The sequence below is a fragment of the Bufo gargarizans genome, chromosome 3, assembly GCF_014858855.1.
Source record: "Bufo gargarizans isolate SCDJY-AF-19 chromosome 3, ASM1485885v1, whole genome shotgun sequence".
Taxonomy (NCBI): domain Eukaryota; kingdom Metazoa; phylum Chordata; class Amphibia; order Anura; family Bufonidae; genus Bufo; species Bufo gargarizans.
In genome coordinates, this window is record NC_058082.1 from 4,032,842 (window position 1) to 4,057,150 (window position 24,309).

Below are 24,309 nucleotides of genomic sequence, written 5' to 3' on the forward strand. Positions count from 1 at the left end.
TGCAGATTAGGTCCGGATGCGTTCAGAGTGCGTTCAGTGAAACTTGCACTATTTTGCAAGCAAGTTCAGTCAGTTTTGTCTGCGATTGCGTTTAGTTGTTCAGTTTTTTCCGCGCGGGTGCAATGCGTTTTGATGCGTTTTTCACGCACGTGATAAAAAACTGAAGGTTTACAAACAACGTCTCCTAGCAACCATCACTGAAAAACGCATTGTAATCGCACTTGCTTGCGGATGCAATGCGTTTTTCACGCAGCCCCATTCACTTCTATGGGGCCAGGGCTGCATGAAAAACGCAGAATATAGAGCATGCTGCGATTTTCACGCAACGCAGAACTGATGCGTGAAAAACAACGCTCATGTGCACAGACCCATTGAAATGAATGGGTCAGGATTCAGTGCGGGTGCTATGCGTTCACATCACGCACTGCACCCGCGCGGAAATCGCGCTCGTGTGAAAGGGACCTTATAGTATCTGTAAAACTGATCACAGTCAGATCTATAATAGTATTAGTGTCACCTTAGTTCGCCCTCCACCCAAAACGCAGTGTTTGCCCGATCAGGCCTGATCGCCCACACGTGCGTTCACCCACGCCCGCCCCGCCGCAGTGACAACGTTTTTTTATTTTTTTTGATCACTGCACATTCACTTTACAAGCGCTGCGGCGATAAAAAAAAATCAGTTTCGATATTTTTTATCAACCGCAGCGGCCTCCGGTACTTCGCTAGCCTCCCATTTGTAAGACAGGCTTGCTTTTTTTTTCTTGGGTAGTCTCAGGGAATACCCCTAAATTTAGTTGCCCACATGTCAAACAGGGGGTATTCTTCTGAAGAGGCCTACAGGCTTCTGACCCAGTCGGATGAGGAATGGAAACCCTCATCTGACGAATCTAGCGGGTCAGAATACGAACCTGTAGAAAGCAGTGGCTCTCTGACTCAAAGTTCGTACGAGGAGATTGAGGTCCCTGATAGCACCAGGCGTACCCGACCCCGTGTCGCTAGACCACAGGTTGCGCAGGATCCGCTTCAAGGGCAGCAGAGTGGGGCTGGCGCTGTCGGATTGCGTTGTGAGGCATACACCAGCAGCGCAGCCCTCCCTGGACCTAGTACCAGCACTGCCGTACAACATGGTGAAGTGGCGAGCACCAGAAGGGCAGTTGAAGCTGGTACAGTGGCACGTGCAGTAGTTACCCCGTCGCGGCCACCGCACAGACAGGCCCATAGAGCCCCTAGAATCCCTGAGGTGCTGGCAAACCCTGATTGGCAGTCCCCAACTTCAGCCGCACCTGTAGTTCCCCCTTTCACCGCCCAGTCTGGAGTTCGGGTTGAGACAGCTCAAATCGGTTCGGCCCTGGGATTTTTTGAGCTGTTCTTGACTGCGGAGCTCTTAGACATAGTCGTGGCCGAAACAAACAGGTATGCCACACAATTTATCACCGCTAACCCGGGAAGCTTTTATGCCCAGCCTTTCCGGTGGAAACCAGTCCAAGTTTCCGAAATTAAAACTTTTCTGGGCCTTCTCCTCAACATGGGTCTAACTAAAAAGCATGAATTGCGGTCATATTGGTCCACGAACCCAATTCATCACATGCCCATGTTCTCCGCTGCTATGTCCAGGACACGATTTGAGACCATCCCGCGTTTCCTGCACTTTAGCGACAACACCGCCTCCCGTCCCAGAGACCACCCAGCTTTTGACCGGCTCCACAAAATTCGGCCCCTCATAGACCATTTCAACCAGAAATTTGCAGATTTGTATACCCCAGAGCAAAACATCTGCGTAGACGAGTCCCTAATACATTTTACCGGGCGCCTTGGCTTCAAACAATACATCCCAAGCAAGCACGCCCGGTATGGGGTCCAATTGTATAAGCTCTGTGAAAGGGCCACAGGCTATACCCACAAATTTCATGTCTATGAGGGAAAAGATCAGACCCTGGAGCCGGTCGGTTGTCCTGACTACCTGGGGAGCAGTGGGAAGACAGTCTGGGACTTGGTGTCACCCTTATTCGGCAACGGATACCATCTTTATGTGGACAATTTCTACACAAGTGTGGCCCTCTTCAGGCATTTGTTTCTAGAACAGATTGGCTGCTGTGGCACCGCGCAAACTAGTCACGCGGGCTTCCCCCTACGGCTCGTTACCACCCGTCTTTCAAGGGGGGAGAGGGCTACCTTGTGTAATGAAGAACTGCTTGCGGTGAAATGGAGAGACAAGCGTGACGTTTACATGCTCTCCACCATTCACGCAGACGCGACAATCCAAATTGAGCGAGCAACCCGTGTCATTGAAAAGCCCCTCTCAGTCCACGACTATAACCTTCACATGGGAGGGGTGGACTTCAATGACCAGATGTTGTCTCCGTATTTAGTGTCCCGCCGCACCAGACGCTGGTATAAGAAGGTGTCTGTATATTTAATTTAATTGGCTCTGTACAATAGTTTTGTTCTCTACAGTAAGGCTGGGAGAACACGATCCTTCCTCAAATTTCAGGAAGAGATCATCGAGAACCTCCTGTTCCCAGGAGGTTCCGTGGCCCCATCCACCAGTGTAGTGAGCCGTCTACACGAGCAACATTTCCCCAATGTCGTTGCTGGTACCTCAACCCAACCGTCACCCCGAAAAAGATGTTGTGTCTGTAGCAGGAGTGGAATAAGGCGTGACACCCGCTATTTCTGTTCTGACTGCCCTGACCACCCTGCCCTATGCTTAGGGGAGTGTTTCCGGAAGTACCATACACAGGTACACTTAGCATAGGGATCACATCTCACCAGGACAGGAACACAGGGCTATTAGGGCCCATTTACACAGAGCTGCTGCAAACGTCTCCTTTCACCTGGGACAAAGTGCATAATGCACTTCGCCACATCTTTGGGCGATTTGCGCTTTGCACATTGTCCCATGGGGAAGGAAAGTTTTGTCCTATAAAGGTAAAAAAAAAAAAAAAAAAAAAAAAAAAAAAGCAAAAAGGTTAACGTTCAGTTCAAAAAGTTAAAGTTTATATGTTCTGTTCAAAAGTTATTATAAAGTTAATAAAATTATTGCGTTGCGGCCTGTTTTTTTTTTTTTTTTTTTTACCTTCCAGGTGGACCAACCGATCGACTCGCTGCAGCACCGATGTGCATTCTGACAGAAGCATTGCGCTGCTGTCAGATTACACGCAAGTCGGTGTATGTGGCGCTGCAAGACGAGATTTTCTCCTCTGCAGTAAAAGATACGTTTGCCAAGGCATACGAGCTGAAGAGGAGGTGGCGTTCCTATGCTTTGGCAAACACTTTGTATATAAAAAAAATAATAAAAAAATAATAAAATCCCGGCAATGATTTATTCATCCACATCGATTGATGTGAATGGAGAAATCTGGTTTGCCAGGGCATACGAGCTAAGTGGGTATGGATGTTGGGCGGAGCTCCTATGTCCTGGCAGACGCCTTTCCCCTCCATTTTTTTTTTTTGGCAGAGATTTTTTCATCCACATTGATCGATGCGAATGAAGAAATCTGTGCCGTTCATTTTTTTCTTTCAGCCCAGAGGCTGAACGGAAAAAAAAATCTCATTACCCGTATGCTCAATATAAGGAGAATAGCAGAAACTCCTAATGCTGGCCATACATGTAATGATTGCGGAGACCCTCAAATGCCAGGGCAGTACAAACACCCCACAAATGACCCCATTTTGGAAAGAAGACACCCCAAGGTATTTGCTGAGGGGCATATTGAGTCCATGAAAGATTTAAATTTTTGTCCCAAGTTAGCGGAAAGTGAGACTTTATGAGAAAGAAAATAATAATCTATTTCCGCTAACTTGTGCCCAAAAAAATAAATTCTATGAACTCGCCAGGCCCCTCATTGAATACCTTGGGGTGTCTTCTTTCCAAAATGGGGTCACATGTGGGGTATTTATACTGCCCTGGCTTTTTAGGGGCCCTAAAGCGTGAAAAGAAGTCTGGGATCCAAATGTCTAAAAATGCCCTCCTAAAAGAAATTTGGGCACCTTTGCGCATCTAGGCTGCAAAAAAGTGTCACACATATGGTATCTCCGTACTCAGGAGAAGTTGGGGAGTGTGTTTTGGGGTGTCATTTTACATATACGCATGCTGGGTGAGATAAATATCTTGGTCAAATGCCAACTTTGTATAAAACAATGGGAAATGTTGTCTTTTGCCAAGATATTTCTCTCACCCAGCATGGGTATATGTAAAATGACACCCCAAAACACATTCCCCAACTTCTCCTGAGTACGGCGATACCAGATGTGTGACACTTTTTTGCAGCCTAGGTGGGCAAAGGGGCACATATTCCAAAGAGCACCTTTCGGATTTCACAGGTCATTTTTTACAGATTTTGATTTCAAACTACTTCGCACACATTAGGGCCCCTAAAATGCCAGGGCAGTATAACTACGCCACAAGTGACCCCATTTTGGAAAGAAGACACCCCAAGGTATTTTGTGATGGGCATGGCGAGTTCATGGAAGTTTTTATTTTTTGTCACAAGTTAGTGGAATATGAGACTTTGTAAGAAAAAAAAAAAAAAAAAATCATCATTTTCCGTTAACTTGTGACAAAAAAAAAAAGTTCTATGAACTCACTATGCCCATCAGTGAATACCTTAGGGTGTCTACTTTCCGAAATTGGGTCATTTGTTGGGGTTTTCTACTGTCTGGGCATTGTAGAACCTCAGGAAACAAGACAGGTGCTCAGAAAGTCAGAGCTGCTTCAAAAAGCGGAAATTCTCATTTTTGTACCATAGTTTGTAAACGCTATAACTTTTACCCAAACCATTTTTTTTTTATCCCAAACATTTTTTTATTTTTATCAAAGACATGTAGAACAATACATTTTGCGAAAAATGTATATATGGATGTCGTTTTTTTTGCAAAATTTTACAACTGAAAGTGAAAAATGTCATTAATAACAAAAAAAGTAAAAATGTCAGCAGCAATGAAATACCACCAAATGAAAGCTCTATTAGTGAGAAGAAAAGGAGGTAAAATTCATTTGGGTGGTAAGTTGCATGACCGAGCAATAAACGGTGAAAGTAGTGTAGTGCCGAAGTGTAAAAAGTGGTCTGGTCATTAAGGGTGTTTCAGCTAGGGGAGCTGAAGTGGTTAAACCACGTTGTTCAAAAAAAAATTAGGATGGTTTGGTGATTTATGCCCTTTATGGATTAAAATCCAACTCTGCGTCAACTATGTAATTTTCCCTGGGAGTTTTGCCACGGATCCCCCTCCGGCCACAGTCCAGGTGTTAGTCCCCTTGAAACAACTTTTCCATCACTACTGTGGCTAGAAAGAGTCCCTGTGGTTTTTAAAATTCGCCTGCCTATTGAAGTCAGTGGCGGGTTCCCCTGCTCGCGAACATTTGCAGAAATTCGCGTTCGCCGTTAGCGAATGGAAAATTTTATGTTCGTGACATCTCTAATTATGCTTCAGGGACCTTTTGGACCCGGGAAATAAATATTTCAATTCAAATAGCCTAAGGCTAGTAGATTCCCGTTTCTGGTCTGATTTAAAACGTAACATTTATTTCATTTTTTATTAAAAATGGTATAAAACGGGAAGAAAGAAAGAAAATTGATTAAAAATAAAGTGCGGCTTGGCTCTGCGGCTAGGGATAGTGAGATGCTTTACCAATAGACACTCCCTCTATATCTGTATCCATCAGTATCTAGGGATTAGATATTTTCCAGCTCTCAGCTTTCTGACTGTCTGTCCTGTGAGCAGTGAGATCTCTCATCTATATCCCTATATATTATAGTTGGAGGAGCGCTATTGTCTAATGTTGTCTGCCTGTCCCCAGATTCCCTGGTGTTTGCCTCTAATACATTCGCCGGCCGCTTATGTGCCGCGCACGGAGTGTCTGCAGCGCACTGAGACGCCGTCACTGAGTCACTGCCACACTTAACCCTCAGCTCCCCCGACATGTGTCACCACTGCTGCGGCGTCTTCAGGGGGAATGGAGCGACTATCAGCACGAGCGCCATCTGAATCAATGCTTCTAACTACTGCAGGCGGGTCTTTTCTCATCTGGTCTCCAATCAGCGACCAGCGCTCGTGGGACAGTGACACAATCTGACCAATAGCCCTCAGTCTTAGCTAGTTCGTCAATCATACGTATCACCAATACCTGTAAAGCATGTGCGCCTGCGCAAGAACTTTTAACTTTGTATCAACATATTAACCGCTTCTGCGCATGTCCTGCAAGCCGGGCCTCTCCATCTACACTTACCTCCCGATTCATCTCTGAGAGTCTAAGTGGGAGCGCATGCGCTAGGACTAAGAAGAAAACTAGTTCACGGAAAGAGTCCCACAGCGCATGCCCTCCGACTCAATTTCCAGCTCAAACATCAGAGTAAGGGCGCATGCGCATGTCCTCTAGGCTTTCTCTACTGTTCAAAGGTATTTCTCTTCCTGCGCATGTCCTATATCTTAGTTAATGATAGAAAGTATAAATACATGCGCTTTTTAATAGAGAATAGAGGTTCAAGCGCTAGATCTTTAAATCAATCCTATGTCTTCAAAGTATATCTTGGAATCAGCGCTACGCATATCTGCTACATGGTCACCGGTAGGCGGACTCATATCCACTATATATAGCAGTGTCTACTGACACTGGAATGTTCATTCATCTCACGGTGTTTAATCTGCGAGAGGAGAATTGGTCCTTTTTTATATATTTTTTTAAACTCTGTGACTAAAGCTTAATGTGGTTAAATATTGGTCTTTTTCTTCCTTCTGCACTATTACTTTTTCTGTGTTATATTAATGTTATAATCTAATATTCTAGGTTTTCTTCTATAATTTATGTTTCCTTTTAACTTTTAGATAAATGCCGTGAATGAGAAACCTTCATTCAATCCATATGGACTCATAGGTCCTCGTCTATGGATCCAGCGAGCCTCACTTTGTAGGAGTTTCTTGTCCAGATGACCCCCTCTTGGTTCCATGGATATTACCCGGAGCTCTTATTACCATGTATATATTTACTATGCCGAGCTATAGGGGTATCTTTATCAGTTGTACTCAGGTGGCCTGAGATACGACGTCTCTATTCCTGTATGGTTTTCCCTATATATAATTTGGGACCTGTACGGGAGGCTTTATAGAGGACGTCCTGTGTTCTGCAAGTAATGAGTTGTCTAATTTCATATTCTGTTTTATCCCCAGGGCTGATGACCTTCTTTATGCGGGGTATATACTTACAGAGGAGCGATCTCCACAGGGTGATGAGCCCCGGTACCTCTCCCTTGTTTCTCCAGTCCGAGTTCTCTCCTCCGCTAGGTGACTATGAACCAACTGGTCCTTTACATTTGAGCCTCTCCTGTATGTTACAGATGGATTTGGGGTAAGTACCATACCTAGGTCTCTGTCAGATTGTATTATACGCCCGTATTTCCTGAGAATACTATATATCTCTCCATTATATCCATCACATGTCCCCATGCATCTGATGACTTCACTGGTTTTTGGTGCTGTTATCTGTAATAAATCTTCTCCATCCACCTTTTTGGCTCTATTGTCTGCATCCTTTAGGGGTCTAGTTGGATAACCTTTCTTTCTGAACCTTTGGAACAATTGTTCACTTTCTTTGCTAAAAGATGTCTCGTCGGAGCAGTTACGGCGCGCCCGCAGGTACCGGCCTGGCGGGAGACGGGTGCCCGCTATTCCAATGTAGATAGCTGTTTGCTGCAGTAGGTTTTCTGTAAACCTCTGGGACCAAGTGTCCGTCTTCTGCTTCCTTTATTTTTAGGTCAAGGAACACCATCTCCTTATCCTGAATTTCGTAAGTATATTTCATTCCTATGTTATTGTTATTCAGTGTCTGAGAGAATTCGTGAAATAGTGAATGGCCCCCGTCCCATAGAATGAGAATGTCGTCAATATATCTGCCCCAGAAAATAATGTGGCAGACATACGACGACAATCCTTCCGTGAATACATCATTATTTTCCCACCACCCTAAAACTACATTTGCAGACGTTGGGGCACATGACGTCCCCATCGCGGTCCCATTGATTTGTTTATAAAAGTGTCCCATAGACTGAGGGCTATTGGTCAGATTGCGTCACTGTCCCACGAGCGCTGGTCGCTGATTGGAGACCAGATGAGAAAAGACCCGCCTGCAGCAGTTAGAAACATTGATTCAGATGGCGCTCGTGCTGATAGTCGCTCCATTCCCCCTGAAGACGCTGCAGCAGTGGTGACACATGTCGGGGGAGTTGAGGGTTAAGTGTGGCAGTGACTCAGTGACCGCGTCTCAGTGCGCTGCAGACACTCCGTGCGCGGCACATAAGCGGCCGGCGAATGTATTAGAGGCAAACACCAGGGAATCTGGGGACAGGCAGACAACATTAGACAATAGCGCTCCTCCAACTATAATATATAGGGATATAGATGAAAGATCTCACTGCTTACAGGACAGACAGTCAGAAAGCTGAGAGCTGGAAAATATCTAATCCCTAGATACTGATGGATACAGATATAGAGGGAGTGTCTATTGGTAAAGCATCTCACTATCCCTAGCCCAGAGCCAAGCCGCACTTTATTTTTAATCAATTTTCTTTCTTTCTTCCTGTTTTATACCATTTTTAATAAAAATGAAATAAACGTTATGTTTTAAATCAGACCAAAAATGGGAGTGTGTATAGCAGAGCTGTACGTGTGTATAGCAGAGCTGTACGTGTGTATAGCAAAGCTGTATGTGTGTATAGCAAAGCTGTATGTGTGTATAGCAAAGCTGTATGTGTGTATGGCAAAGCTGTATGTGTGTATGGCAAAGCTGTATGTGTGTATAGCAGTGCTGTATGTGTGTATAGCAGAGCTGTCTGTGTATAGCAGAGCTGTCTGTGTATAGCAGAGCTGTATGTGTGTATGGCAGAGCTGAGTGTGTATAGCAGGGCTGTATGTGTGTATAGCAGAGCTGTATGTGTGTATAGCAGAGCTGTATGTGTGTATGGCAGTGCTGAGTGTGTATAGCAGGGCTGTATGTGTGTATAGCAGTGCTGTATGTGTGTATAGCAGAGCTGTATGTGTGTATAGCAAAGCTGTATGTGTGTATAGCAAAGCTGTATGGGTGAATAGCAAAGCTGTATGTGTGTATGGCAGAGCTGTATGTGTGTATAGCAGAGCTGTATGTGTGTATAGCAGAGCTGTATGTGTGTAAAGCAGATCTGTATGTGTGTATAGCAAAGCTGTATGTGTGTATAGCAAAGCTGTATGTGTGTATAGCAGATCTGTATGTGTGTATAGCAGAGCTGTATGTGTGTATAGCAGAGCTGTATGTGTGTATAGCAGAGCTGTCTGTGTGTATGGCAGTGTTTAGTTAATATGGGAGTGCTGTATGTGTGTATGGCAGAGCTGTGTGTGTGTATAGCAGAGCTGTCTGTGTATAGCAGAGCTGTATGTGTACCAGAACTGTGTGTGTCGCACATAAATACTTATAAATACCCCAGCAGGAGCAGCAGCGTGGCCGGACACCACAGAGCAGTGACAGGAGACACATTTATTTGGAGGTACATTAATGAGGGGACCACATGCACCATCGCTGGTTGTTACACCTGAAGTTCCGGACCTCGACGCCTCCACTTCACTAAACCACATTCCCTTCTCAGAGGATCTAGAAAATACGTTTTCTTATTTTCCGTTGTCTAAACCTGGGGTGCGTCTTATAAAGGGAAAATCCAGTATATGACATATAATACAACATATTGTGCAGATGATAATGCCGCCATACTGTGGTCACATGACTCGCTGCTCATGTAATACTAATAGATGGATGTGTCCACCCTCGTGTGAAGGTCTCCAGTTTCTCATTATATCAATATCAGGAAAACCCTCGGCAGCCGCAGGTCACCTGACAGCCACTAGGTGGCGCACACAGACTCATGTAGCAGGAGATATCATCTCACTGAGAGCCCTGTCACCTGTCTGAGCCGTATATTATACCTATACTACAATATAAAGTACCGCCACATACTGCACTCGTCATGCCACATCACAGTGTGGCACATCAGAAGCTTTAACCCCTTCAGGACCAGCCTAATAGAGGAAATGCTGGGGCACTAATAGTGATACAGATGCAGAGAAGCGTTCTCTACTGGAGCCCGATATGTGATGATGTCACGTGTGGTTATAGACGTGTCACAATGTAGGCTGTGATGTGCGGCTTTATACTGTGACACGTGGCAGGCGGACAGCGCGCAGAATGCTGCTGAAGCCTCCAGCTTTACATGCCGATACATACGAGGTGAGACCACAGGCGGCCACAAACTGCAATCTGCAGCGCCCTCCAGAGGCCGCGGTCACACACAGCTTTTACTGGGGTTTTCTGAGATTTGGTGATTTTTGCAGTAAAGGTCTATGGAAAGTATCAGACAGAAGAGTTTTATTCCTGGAGTTTTTCTAATTATGTGTTTTTTCTGCCTCTTTTCAGCGGCGCGGCGTGCTGGAGATCTGGCGGTTTTACATCTTTCACTATAGAGGAAAAACATTTCACAGACGTCCAGAAAGAAACGCGGCTAAAAACGGACAAAATCTGTTCTGTCACCTGCTGATGTCGCTGCGTTTTTTATTTTTTTTAGTGACTACTTATAAAACATGTAAAACTTTTCTGAAGTGCGGCTGAGTTCTGACCCCGTACGGGCGGATTAACACGCCAGTGATCTGTCCGTGTCCTCCGTGGACCGCTCACGTGTCCATAGATTTCCCTGTGTTTCCTCATATACCCTTGTCTGTCCACACCCCGCGGGTCAGTGCAGGAACGGAGACATACAGAACTCCGTATAGTCGCCATATAAACCGCAGGCGCCATCGCGTTCTGTCTGTTCTCATCCACTGCATAGAAAGTGCATTACAGTTACTGTTACAGTTACAAGGGAAAAAAACTAAAAAATCTTTAAAAAATACAAATTCTAATCTCCCCCTTTCCCAATTTTACATCTAAAATAAAGAATAAAAAAATAAACATAATTGGTGTCGCCGCATCCGAAAATATCCGAACTATTAGAATGTACAAGTGATTGTCCCGCACAGCGATCGCTGGTTTTTGGTCACTTCACCCCCTGAAAATAATAAGAAAATAAAAAGATCAAAAAGTTATTTGTGACCCAAAATGGCCCCAATAAAAACTACAGCTCGCCCGGCAAAAACCAGCCTCCGCCCTGTAGATGGAGATAGAAAGCGGCCATGGGGTCAGGATACGGCCGGGAAGGAGATTCAGATTTTTTAAAGGTTTAACGCTACTTTCACACTTGCGTTCGGAGCGGATCCATCTGGTGTCTGCGCAGACGGATCCGCTCCTATAATGCAGACAATGGGATCCGTTCAGAACAGATCCGTCTGCATTATATTTCTGAAAAATTTCTAATTATGAAAGTCAATAGGGGACGGATCCGTTTGAAATTGAGCCATATTGTGTCTACTTCAAACGGATCCGTCCCCATTGACTTACATTGTAGGTCTGGACGGATCCGTTTGCCTCCGCGCGGCCAGGCGTTCAGGTGTCCGCTTGCTGAGCGGAGCGGAGGCCAAACGGTGCCAGACTGATGCATTCTGAACGGATCCGCATCCACTCAGAATGCATTGGGGCCATACAGATCCGTTCGGGGCCGCTTGTGAGAGCCTTCAAACGGAGCCCCGAACGCTAATGTGAAAGTAGCCTAAATTACTTTCAAAATAGTAAAATATTAAAGAAACCATATAAATGTGGTATCGCTGTAATTGTACCGATCTTCAGGATAGGGTCGTCATGTCAGTTTTGGCGCACCGGCAACACCGTAAAAAAAAACACAAAAACCTCCATCTTGCGCCTCATGCACACGACCGTAGTCTCCGTCTGCAGCCGATCTGCGGATCTGATGTAGACCCATTAATCTCATCGGGGCCACAAGACGTGCGGACATTACACCGTGTGCCCCCCACACCCTGAAGTCTGTCCTGTGGTCTCAAAAAACATAAAACGTCCTATTCTTCTCCATTTCGAGGACAGGAATAGAACTTTTCTCTGGACCGCAAAATACAGCAGCGCATGAAGCCCTCAGACGGCAACGTGAACGGAAAAGTAAGAACGTTCTGGTTCTTAGAAGTCGGGAAAAAGGTAAAATCTCAGTGATGTGGAGAGAAGATGATAAATCTGCTGCAGATGACGCTTCTATACAGACTGTGCCGACATCAGGGGCGCAGGTAAGGGGGGCGGTGGCCGCTGACACCACTAGACCTGGGGCATTAGTCAGACATTAGTAGACGTCACATATCAAGGAGCGGTCAGCAGTTTATCTCATAGACATAACAATGGTGCGGAGCATAAAATAGAATAAGCTCCATGTATAACGTGTGCCCCACATGTCTCCGTCCTGTACACATCTCTTATACTCACTGTAATGTCTCTATCCTGCCGGCCGGACTGGACAGAGCCTCCATCAAGTCACTGAAGTGAGGACCAGACAGACGGTTATGAGACAGGTCCAGTATCTTCAGGGACTGGTTATTCCTTATTACAGATGCCAACTGGATGCAGGAAGTGTCTGGTAGATCATTATCACCCAATCTGTAAGAATAAGAAGATGAGATGTGGGTGAGGCGTCCACAGAGCGTCAGTATAAAGTCTGTAGATTGTGACTGTGGAGAGAAAATGTCCCCGGCTGTTAGTAAAATCCATAAATGTCATCACTAGAAGCCGCCTCTTGTGTGTGGTGGATGTCAGGAATGGCGGCAGCTGTATGATATGTCCATGTCCTAGAAATCCAGAACCCTGAGGAGTGTCCTCACTTTATGGCATGTCATAAATCAGTGATGATGGCAGCACATGAATGTACAATAGTCATAAAGCTGGAGGAACTTGTGTTAGCGTCATCAGCTGCTGAGATCTCTCCTTCCTCCATCATCTGTGGCCCTCAGTCTGTGGTACCTATGGCCTCCATTGTCCTTCCTCCATCATCTATTGTGGCCCTCAGTCTGTGGCCTCCATTTTCCTTCCTCAACAAACTATTGGGGTCCCTGTGGCCTCCATTCTACTACCTCCATAATCTATTTTTGTAGTGTCCCACTAGGTAAATGTGGGCACTACACAAGGGTCAATTGGGCCACGTGGTACTCCTACTCCTGAGGGACAGTGGCAGTGTATTTAACAGTCCATTTTAATGTATTTCCATATGCCATTATGTGTAATCTTCCCTGTCAGGGGCGTAGCTAGAAATGCATGGGCCCCATAGCCAAAAAAATTATGCCCCCCCCCCCCCCGTGCTATCCACAGATCCCCCTCCCCTAAACAGTGCTATCCACAGATCCCCCCCTAAACAGTGCCATCCACAGATCCCCCCCTAAACAGTGCCATCCTCAGACCCCCCCCTAAACAGTGCCATCCACAGATGCCCCCCTAAACAGTGCCATCCTCAGATCCCCCCCTAAACAGTGCCATCCACAGATCCCCCCTAAACAGTGCCATCCACAGATCCCCCCTAAACAGTGCCATCCACAGATCCCCCCCTAAACAGTGCCATCCACATATCCCCCCTCCCCTAAACAGTGCCATCCACAGATCCCCCCTAAACAGTGCCATCCACAGATCCCCCCCCCCTAAACAGTGCCATCCACAGATCCCCCCTAAACAGTGCCATCCACAGATCCCCCCTCCCCTAAACAGTGCCATGATGGCACTGTTTAGGGGAGGGGGATCTGTAGATGGCACTGTTTAGGGGAGGGGGATCTGTAGATGGCACTGCTTAGGGGGGAGATCTGTGTATGGCACTGTTTAGGGGGGATCTGTGGATGACACTGTTTGGGGGGGGGGGATCTGTGGATGGCACTGTATAGGGGAGAGGGATCTGTGGATGGCACTGTTTAGGGGGGATCTGTGGATGACACTGTTTAGGGGAGGGGGGATCTGTGGATGGCACTGTATAGGGGAGAGGGATCTGTGGATGGCACTGTTTAGGGGAGATCTGTGGATGACACTGTTTAGGGGAGGGGGGATCTGTGGATGGCACTGTATAGGGGAGAGGGATCTGTGGATGGCACTGTTTAGGGGGGATCTGTGGATGACACTGTTTAGGGGGGGATCTGTGGATGGCACTGTAGGGGGATCTATGGATGGCACTGTAGGGGGATCTGTGGATGGCACTGTTTAGGGGGGGATCTGTGGATGGCACTGTAGGGGGATCTATGGATGGCACTGTAGGGGGATCTGTGGATGGCACTGTTTAGGGGGGATCTGTGGATGGCACTGTTTAGGGGAGGGGGGGTCTGTGGATGGCACTGTAGGGGGATCTGTGGATGGCACTGCCATCCACAGATCCCCCTACAGTGCCATCCACAGATCCCCCTCCTCGATGCTCACAGCAGTATATTTATAAACTAATCAGTAACTACTTTAACTTTAATCATTGCTCATTGCTGAGCTCTTTACTTGGATTATTTGGATATCTTACTTTGTCTTAGCTCCGGTAATAGCAGGCAGTGCGGGGGGGCGGCGCTCACTCACTGACGTCACGCGCCTGCGCCGCCTAGTGGGAGGAGCAGGCGTGTAACGTCAGTGAGTGAGCGCCGCCCCCCGCACTGCCTGCTATTACCGGAGCTAAGACAAAGTAAGATATCCAAATAATCCAAGTAAAGAGCTCAGCAATGAGCAATGATTAAAGTTAAAGTAGTTACTGATTAGTTTATAAATATACTGCTGTGAGCGGCGTGGCCCTGTATATTCTAACCCCCAGGCAAGCGTCCCCGTCACCATGGGAACGCCCCGTCACCATGGGAACGCCTGGGGGTTAGGGCCAGCGCCGCCTGCAGCGCACAAGTATTGTAAACTACCCGGGCCAGGGCTTTACTCATTATCTCCTGGGGGGCCCCGTGGGCCCCCCTGACTTAGGGGCCCGATCGCAATTGCGACCGCTGCGACCCCTATAGCTACGCCACTGTTCCCTGTGATGTGTGTAGAAGGCCTATTATGGTGTAGTTAATCATCTAGACACTAGAGGGAGATAGGGAGCCCCTAGTATATATATTCAGGCCCAGACAGGGAGGGGTCAGTCTGTGTAGTCAGGAGTATGTGGAGACAGAAGTGAGAAGGCACCAGCCAGAGACAAGCTGAGGGCCTCCTCCTGACATGCAGCTAGACAGTCCAGGCTTCTAGTTGCCACCAGGAGGCTAGTGAAGGATTCCAGCCTGCCTGAAGTTCTTGAGCCAGAGTTAGCTTAGAAGATAGTCACCAAGAGAAGAGTTTACCTCTTAAGAGAAACCTGCAGTTCCCACAGAGCAAAGAGCAGAGTAGAAGAGTACTCCAGCCAGACAAGAGAGCTGAAGGGTAGAAGGATTATTAACCTAAAGCAAGGGATATATACCTGAGGAGGATTGCTACCAAGGATAAAAGCCAGCATTAGTGCATACGGGCCTTGGGATACAGACAGCCAGGATTTCTGAGGAGTAGTGCAGCCTGGTCTGTGAGTGTTGATTTTACCCTCTGAGTATCTTGCAAAGAACATTACCTGCCATTGATGTAAGAGCCTGCTATTGACTGCTGCTGTAAAGTGGAACTGAACTCAAACTGTATAAAGTTGAACTGTTTCCAGTAAAGAAAGTTTGGTTCACCACAACACCGTGTTCCTCACTTATTACTACCAGAAATCGGTGTGCCACCGTTACAGGCACTGGCGTCACGAACCTTAAAGGGACCTTGCCCTAGGCACATTAAACACCTGCAACATCCAGGGCACCTCATCCACCATCAGGCCTGATCCCAAAATGCAGAGAGTAGAGATGGGAAGTTCGGATCTTTTTCATGAATCGGATCTTCGGTTCACTTCCTGAGCCGGCAGAAGCAAGTGAACTGAAGATCAATGCGCATGCTCAGCTCATCGAATCTTCGGTTCACTTGCTGAGTCGGCTCTCAAGTGAACCGAAGTTTGCTCCTAGCAAAAACAGCTCTGTTGCAGTGAATGCAGTGGAGCAGACTGGGATGTAATTACACTGTATAGTTATTGCAGGGATTTAGATAATTGTCTAAGAGTTTATTAGTTAAAAGAATCGAATGAGTCAGAGACTGTGTCACCGAGTCACTGCCAGGCTTCCTGCTCTGCTACATTGCTGCAAGCACCCTGTACACACACAGCTCTGCTACATGCAATACTATACCCCCCCCCCCCCTGGACGAACTTGTCGGGAGTCTGAGTCCCTGAGACTCCCCCTGTGCTGTGAGTCAGTGCTGGCTGCCTCTGATTGGTTGGAGGGCGGGGAGGGGCGGGGCTAGTGTCCTATAACACTGTCTGCTGCCTCTTTGCTAATCTGACTGAGCGGCTTCACACGGATCGGATCAGTCAGAGGAATCGACTCCTCCGGTTCACTGAACTGAATCCATTCAAAAGAACGATTCGTTCATGATCCGGACATCACTAACAGAGAGTGCCCCAGAGGACCCCTGTGCCAGCCTATCCATTACTGCTGTACGCCTGCCCAGGGTCTCCCTACAAACTGTGAGTAACCCTCGTTTGCCCATTAACCGTGACCTCACATCGCAATACCCTGCAGGTCTGCGTACTGCATTTTGGTCCCTGTGGCCTCCATTCTCCTTCCTCCATCATCTACTGTGGCCTTCAGTCTATGGCCTCCATTCTTCTTCCTCCACCATCTATTGTGGCCCTCAGTCTATGGCCTCCATTCTTCTTCCTCCACCATCTATTGTGGCCCTCAGTCTGTGGCCTCCATTCTCCTTCCTCCACCATCTATTGTGGCCCTCAGTCTGTGGCCTCCATTCTCCTTCCTCCCCCATCTATTGTGGCCCTTAGTCTCCTTCCTCCACCATCTATTGTGGCCCTCAGTCTCCTTCCTCCACCATCTATTATGGCCCGCAGTCTCCTTCCTCCACAATCTATTGGGGTCCCTGTGGCCTCCATTCTCCTTCTTCCGCCATCTGTTGTGGTCCTTAAGGCTTCAATTCCCCTTCCTCCACCATCTATTGTGGCCCTCAGTCTGTGGCCTCTGTGGCCTCCAATCTCCTTCCTCCACCATCTATTGTGGCCCTCAGTCTCCTTCCTCCACCATCTATTGTGGCCCCTGTGGCCCCCGTTCTCCTCCTCACATTACTACAGGACACATGTGGCTCTGCCCTCACTCAGTCAGTTATTTGGGGGATGGATTATAATCCGCCCCATAGAAGCAGATGTGTCCTTCCTGTCCCTCCAGATGTCTCTCACAACATATGACACCTCCTCCATGTGGAGGCACAAAGCAGGTTCTGATGAGGTCAGTCCGGGAACACTTACCTGTGTGTTATCCGGGGAGGGGGTCACTGCTCCCATTATGTGTTATACAGCGGGGGCAGGTATTACTGATAGCGCTGCTCTTCTCAGACATGAAGGACATTACTGATTGTGTTTTCATCCAACTGATGTGTTAAAGGGGTCATCAGAACCTTTATGTTATCATATAGGGGTCTGCTGAAGAACTTAAAGGGGTTATCCAGGAACTGGATATTAATGTCCTACCCCCAGGAAACATCATTAATATGAGTTCTGTGGGGGTCCGACTCCTGGCACCTCCCAGCTGTACTCACCGGATCAGGAGAGCGCTGCCACCTCCTCACAGCTCACCAAGTACAGAGCAGTACAGTGTATAGTGGATGTGTTTGGTATTACAGAGCAGTACAGTGTATAGTGGATGTGTTTGGTATTACAGAGCAGTACAGTGTATAGTGGATGTGTTTGGTATTACACAGCAGTACAGTGTATAGCGGATGTGTTTGGTATTACAGAGCAGTACAGTGTATAGTGGATGTGTTTGGTATTACAGAGCAGTACAGTGTATAGTGGATGTATTTGGTATTACAGAGCAGTACAGTGTATAGTGGATGTGTTTGGTATTACAGAGCAGTACAGTGTATAGTGGATGTGTTTGGTATTACAGAGCAGTACAGTGTATAGCGGATGTGTTTGATATTACAGAGCAGTACAGTGTATAGTAGATGTGTTTGGTATTACAGAGCAGTACAGTGTAGAGCGGATGTGTTTGGTATTATAGAGCAGTACAGTGTATACCGGATGTGTATGGTATTACAGAGCAGTACAGTGTATAGTGGATGTGTATGGTATTACAGAGCAGTACAGTGTATAGTGGATGTGTTTGGTATTACAGAGCAGTACAGTGTATAGTGGATGTGTTTTATATTACAGAGCAGTACAATGTATAGCGGATGTGTTTGGTATTACAGAGCAGTACAGTGTATAGTGGATGTGTTTGGTATTACAGAGCAGTACAGTGTATAGTGGATGTGTTTGGTATTACAGAGCAGTACAGTGTATAGTGGATGTGATTGGTATTACAGAGCAGTACAGTGTATAGTGGATGTGTTTGGTATTACAGAGCAGTACAGTGTATAGTGAATGTGTTTGGTATTACAGAGCAGTACAGTGTATAGCGGATGTGTTTGGTATTACAGAGCAGTACAGTGTATAGCGGATGTGTTTGGTATTACAGAGCAGTACAGTGTATAGCGGATGTGTTTGGTATTACAGAGCAGTACAGTGTATAGTGGATGTGTTTGGTATTACAGAGCAGTACAGTGTATAGTGGATGTGTTTGGTATTACAGAGCAGTACAGTGTATAGTGGATGTGTTTGGTATTACAGAGCAGTACAGTGTATAGCAGATGTGTTTGGTATTACAGAGCAGTACAGTGTATAGTGGATGTGTTTGGTATTACAGAGCAGTACAGTGTATAGCAGATGTGTTTGGTATTACAGAGCAGTACAGTGTATAGTGGATGTGTTTGGTATTACAGAGCAGTACAGTGTATAGCGGATGTGTTTGGTATTACAGAGCAGTACAGTGTATAGTGGATGTGTTTGGTATTACAGAGCAGTACAGTGTATAGGGGATGTGTTTGCTATTACAGAGCAGTACAGTGTATAGTGGATGTGTTTGGTATTACAGTGGGTGGGGGAGGGGATTGTCTGGCAGACCCGTCCTATTTACCATTTTCTATGCCTGTTTCAGCGGCTCTGAAGTGGTCTTAGGGCTCTTTCACATCTGCATTCTTGTCTTCCGGCATAGAGTTCCGTCGTCGGGGCTCTATGCCGGAAGAATACTGATCAGGATTATCCTAATCCATTCTGAATGGACAGTCCGTCCTTCAGGATGCATCAGGATGTCTTCCGTTCCGGAACGTTTTTTGGCCGCAGCAAATAGCGCAGCATGCTGCGCTTTTTCTCCGGCAAAAAATCCGGAACACTTGCCGCAAGGCCGGATCCGGAATGAATGCCCATTGAAAGGCATTGATCCGGATCCGGCCTTAAGCTAAACGTCGTTTCGGCGCATTGCCGGATGCGACGTTTAGCTTTTTCTCAATGGTTACCATGGCTGCCGGGACGCTAAAGTCCTGGCAGCCATGGTAAAGTGTAGCGGGGAGCAGCATACTTACCATCCGTGCGGCTCCCGGGGCGCTCCAGAGTGACGTCAGGGCGCCCCAAGCGCATGGATGACGTGATCGCATGGATCACATGATCCATGCGCATGGGGCGCTCTGACGTCACTCTGGAGCGCCCCGGGAGCCGCACGGACTGTAAGTATACTGCTCCCCCGCTCCTACTATGGCAACCAGGACTTTAATAGCGTCCTGGGTGCCATAGTAACACTGAAAGCATTTTGAAGACGGATCTGTCTTCAAATGCTTTCAGTACACTTGCGTTTTTCCGGATCCGGCGTGTAATTCCGGCAAGTGGAGTACACGCCGGATCCGGACAACGCAAGTGTGAAAGAGCCCTTACACTTAGGACTGGCGCTGGATGCCCCGAAGTTAAGGAGAGGCCGGCGCTTATTGATAACTTCGACGGATTTACTGCCAGTTTACGGCTTTATCAATGTTAATAATAGAACCCAGGATTAGGGATTATTCTGGATTACAGTGGTACTATACCTACTATGCATGAAAAATGGAAGGTCTTTGTGCACATATTTGATCATACGTGTGTCGGGCCCATCTACCTGCGTCAAGGTGTCTTCTGCAGATAGGTACCTACCACTAACAGAACTGCCTCTCCTGGGCCTAACCTAAGCCTGTTAGGGTGAGCTGCCGGCATGCTAGCCTTATGGATGTGCACCTGTGACTTTGGATGTGATAGTCTAAATTTTCTTGTAGAGCTTTATTAAGAAAGGTGTGTAAAACGCCGGTCTTAATAAATTGGCGCCTAAGTGCTCACCCAGCGCCGCTGCCTCTTTAAGCACCTGATAGGCAGGGTGTCGGGGGCCCCACCAGTCAGATATTGTTCCTGAGGACAGGCCATCAATATCAAAGTCCCAGAGAAGACATTTACAATGCAGATACTTTTCAGCAGTTCTCTCCTATGACCGGGACCACATCACTGAAAATCAGACTTACCATATTTGACAATTTATAAGACGCCCTTTTAGTAAGAAAAAATCTTGCTACAAGTGTCTTATAAACAGCAGTCAGGGAGATCCAGCACGGCCAGACCCTGACTGCTTCATCAGTGATCAGGCCGAGCGCACATACAGATCTGCCTGATCAGTGAGAGAGGCGGCAGGCAGGAGAACCATCCGTTCAGTGCACGGGGGAGGAAGGTCCTACACTGTACTGAAAGGAGATGAAGACTACAGCTTAATGACCTGATGATGATGTCATCAATAGGAGGAGCCAGAGCAGGAAGACTGTACAGCCGACACTGGTGTAGGGAGATGTGAGTTTTCAGTAAAGATGCTAAGTGTGTATGTGTAGCAGAGCTGTATGTGTGTAACAGAACTGTATATGTGTAGTAGAGCTGTATGTGTGTATAGCAGGGCTGTATGTGTGTATGGCAGGGCTGTATGTGTGTATGGCAGGGCTGTATGTGTGTATGGCAGGGCTGTCTGTGTGTATGGCAGGGCTGTCTGTGTATAGCAGAGCTGTATGTGTGTATAGCAGGGCTGTCTGTGTATAGCAGAGCTGTGTGTGTGTCGCACACAAATACTTAAAAATACCCTAGCAGGAGAAGCAGCGTGGCCGGACACCACAGAGCAGTGACAGGAGACACATTTATTTGGAGGTACATTAATGAGGGGACCACATGCACCATCGCTGGTTGTTACACCTGAAGTTCCCGACCTCGACGCCTCCACTTCACTAAACCACATTCCCTTCATAGAGGATCTAGAAATTACGTTTTCTTATTTTCCGTTGTCTAAACCTGGGGTGCGTCTTATAAAGGGAAAATCCAGTATATGACATATAATCCTATATGTTGTGTAGATGATAATACCGCCATACTGTGGTCACATGACTCGCTGCTCATGTAACACTAATAGATGGATGTGTCCACCCTCGTGTGAAGGTCTCCAGTTCCTCATTATATCAATGTCAGGAAAACCCTTGGCAGCCGCAGGTCACCTGACAGCCACTAGGTGGCGCACACAGACTCATGTAGCAGGAGATATCATCTCACTGAGAGCCCTGTCACCTGTCTGAGCCGTATATTATACCTGTACTACAGTATAAAGTACCGCCACATACTGCACTCGTCATGCCACATCACAGTGTGGCACATCAGAAGCTTTAACCCCTTCAGGACCAGCCTAATAGAGGAAATGCTGGGGCACTAATAGTGATACAGATGCAGAGAAGCGTTCTCTACTGGAGCCCGATATGTGATGATGTCACGTGTGGTTATAGACGTGTCACAATGTAGGTTGTGATGTGCGGCTTTATACTGTGACACGTGGCAGGCGGACAGCGCGCAGAATGCTGCTGAAGCCTCCAGCTTTACATGCCGATACATACGAGGTGAGACCACAGGCGGCCACAGACTGCAATCTGCAGCGCCCCCCAGAGGCCGCGGTCACACACAGCTTTTACTGGGGTTTTCTGAGATTTGGTGATTTTTGCAGTAAAGGTCTATGGAAAGTATCAGACAGAAGAGTTTTATTCCTGGAGTTTTTCTAATTCTGTGTTTTTTCTGCCTCTTTTCAGCAGCGCGGCGTGCTGGAGATCTGGCGGTTTTACATCTTTCACTATAGAGGAAAAACATTTCACAGACGTCCAGAGAGAAACGCGGCTAAAAACGGACAAAATCTGTTTTGTCACCTGCTGATGTCGCTGCGTTTTTTAACTTTTTTTTCAGTGACTACTTATAAAACATGTAAAACATTTCTGAAGTGCGGCTGAGTTCTGACCCCGTACGGGCGGATTATCACGCCAGTGATGTGTCCGTGTCCTCCGTGGACCGCTCACGTGTCCATAGATTTCCCTGTGTTTCCTCATATACCCTTGTCTGTCCACACCCCGCGGGTCAGTGCAGGAACGGAGACATACAGAACTCCGTATAGTCGCCATATAAACCGCAGGCGCCATCGCGTTCTGTCTGTTCTCATCCACTGCATAGAAAGTGCATTACAGTTACTGTTACAGTTACAAGAGAAAAAAACTAAAAAAATCTTTAAAAAATACAAAATCTAATCTCCCCCTTTCCCAATTTTATATCTAAAATAAAGAATAAAAAATAAACATAATTGGTGTCGCCGCATCCGAAAATGTCCGAACTAGTAAAATGTACAAGTGATTGTCCCGCACAGCGATCGCTGGTTTTTGGTCACTTCACCCCCTGAAAATAATAAGAAAATAAAAAGATCAAAAAGTTATTTGTGACCCAAAATGGCAGCAATAAAAACTACAGCTCGCCCGGCAAAAACCAGCCTCCGCCCTGTAGATGGAGATAGAAAGCGGTCATGGGGTCAGGATACGGCCGGGAAGGACATTCAGATTTATCAAAGGTTTTTATTACTGTAAAGATAGTAAAATATAAAAGAAACCATATAAATGTGGTATTGCTGTAATTGTACCGATCCTCAGGACAGGGTCGTCAGGTCAGTTTTGGCACACCGGCAACACCGTAAAAAAAACAACAAAAAAAATGGAGGAATTGTAGCCCCAAAAAGAATGTTTTCCGGTGTTTTCAGTACAAGTTCTGGTAAATTAAATGGAGCCATTAAACCTCCATCTTGCGCCTCATGCACACGACCGTAGTCTCCGTCTGCAGCCGATCTGCGGATCTGATGTAGACCCAGTAATCTCATCGGGGCCACAAGACGTGCGGACATTACACTGTGTGCCCCCCACACCCTGAAGTCTGTCCTGTGGTCTCGAAAAACATAAAACGTCCTATTCTTCTCCATTTCGAGGACAGGAATAGAACTTTTCTCTAGACGGACCGCAAAATACAGCAGCGCATGAAGCCCTCAGACGGCAACGTGAACGGAAAAGTAAGAACGTTATGGTTCTTAGAAGTCGGGAAAAAGGGAAAATCTCAGTGATGTGGAGAGAAGATGATAAATCTGCTGCAGATGACGCTTCTATACAGACTGTGCCGACATCAGGGGCGCAGGTAAGGGGGGCGGTGGCCGCTGACACCACTAGACCTGGGGCATCAGTCAGACATTAGTAGACGTCACATATCAAGGAGCGGTCAGCAGTTTATCTCATAGACATAACAATGGTGCGGAGCATGAATAGAATAAGCTCCATGTATAACGTGTGCCCCACGTGTCTCCGTCCTGTACACGTCTCTTATACTCACTGTAATGTCTCTATCCTGCAGGCCGGACTGGACAGAGCCGCCATCAAGTCACCGAAGTGAGGACCAGACAGACGGTTACCAGACAGGTCCAGTGTCTTCAGGGACCGGTTATTCCTTATTACAGATGCCAACTGGATGCAGGAAGTGTCTGGTAGACGATTATCAGCCAATCTGTAAGAATAAGAAGATGAGATGTGGGTGAGGCGTCCACAGAGCGTCAGTATAAAGTCTGTAGATTGTGACTGTGGAGAGAAAATGTCCCCGGCTGTTAGTAAAATCCATAAATGTCATCACTAGAAGCCGCCTCTTGTGTGTGGTGGATGTCAGGAATGGCGGCAGCTGTATGATATGTCCATGTCCTAGAAATCCAGAACCCTGAGGAGTGTCCTCACTTTATGGCATAAATCAGTGATGATGGCAGCACATGAATGTGCAATAGTCATAAAGCTGGAGGAACTTGTGTCATCAGCTGCTGAGAGCTCTCCTTCCTCCATCATCTGTGGCCCTCAGTCTGTGGTACCTATGGCCTCCATTCTCCTTCCTCCACCATCTATTGTGGCCCTCAGTCTATAGCCCCTGTGTACTCCATTCTCCTTCCTCCACCATCTATTGTGGCCCCTGTGGCCTCCATTCTCCTTCCTCCACCATCTATTGTGGCCCTCAGTCTCCATCCTCCACCATCTATTGTGGCCCTCAGTCTCCTTCCTCCCCCCTCTATTGTGGCCCTCAGTCTCCTTCCTCCACCATCTATTGTGGCCCTCAGTCT

The 24,309-nt window shown here is 47.0% G+C and overlaps 1 protein-coding gene across 9 annotated transcripts in view; it reads right to left on the bottom strand.

The window, feature by feature from the left end:
- Nucleotides 1–24,309, bottom strand: part of LOC122930268 (NACHT, LRR and PYD domains-containing protein 12-like) — a 797,118-nt gene that overhangs the window by 47,337 nt on the left and 725,472 nt on the right. For 8 of the 9 annotated variants that reach the window (XM_044283506.1, XM_044283510.1, XM_044283511.1 and 5 more), the window contains 2 exons: nt 23,544–23,714; nt 12,371–12,541 (listed from right to left, as the gene is read on the bottom strand). In XM_044283506.1, coding sequence (XP_044139441.1) covers nt 12,371–12,541; nt 23,544–23,714 — 342 coding nt within the window. The remainder of the gene's footprint in view (nt 1–12,370; nt 12,542–23,543; nt 23,715–24,309) is intronic. The other variant, XM_044283507.1, reaches the window with a different exon arrangement.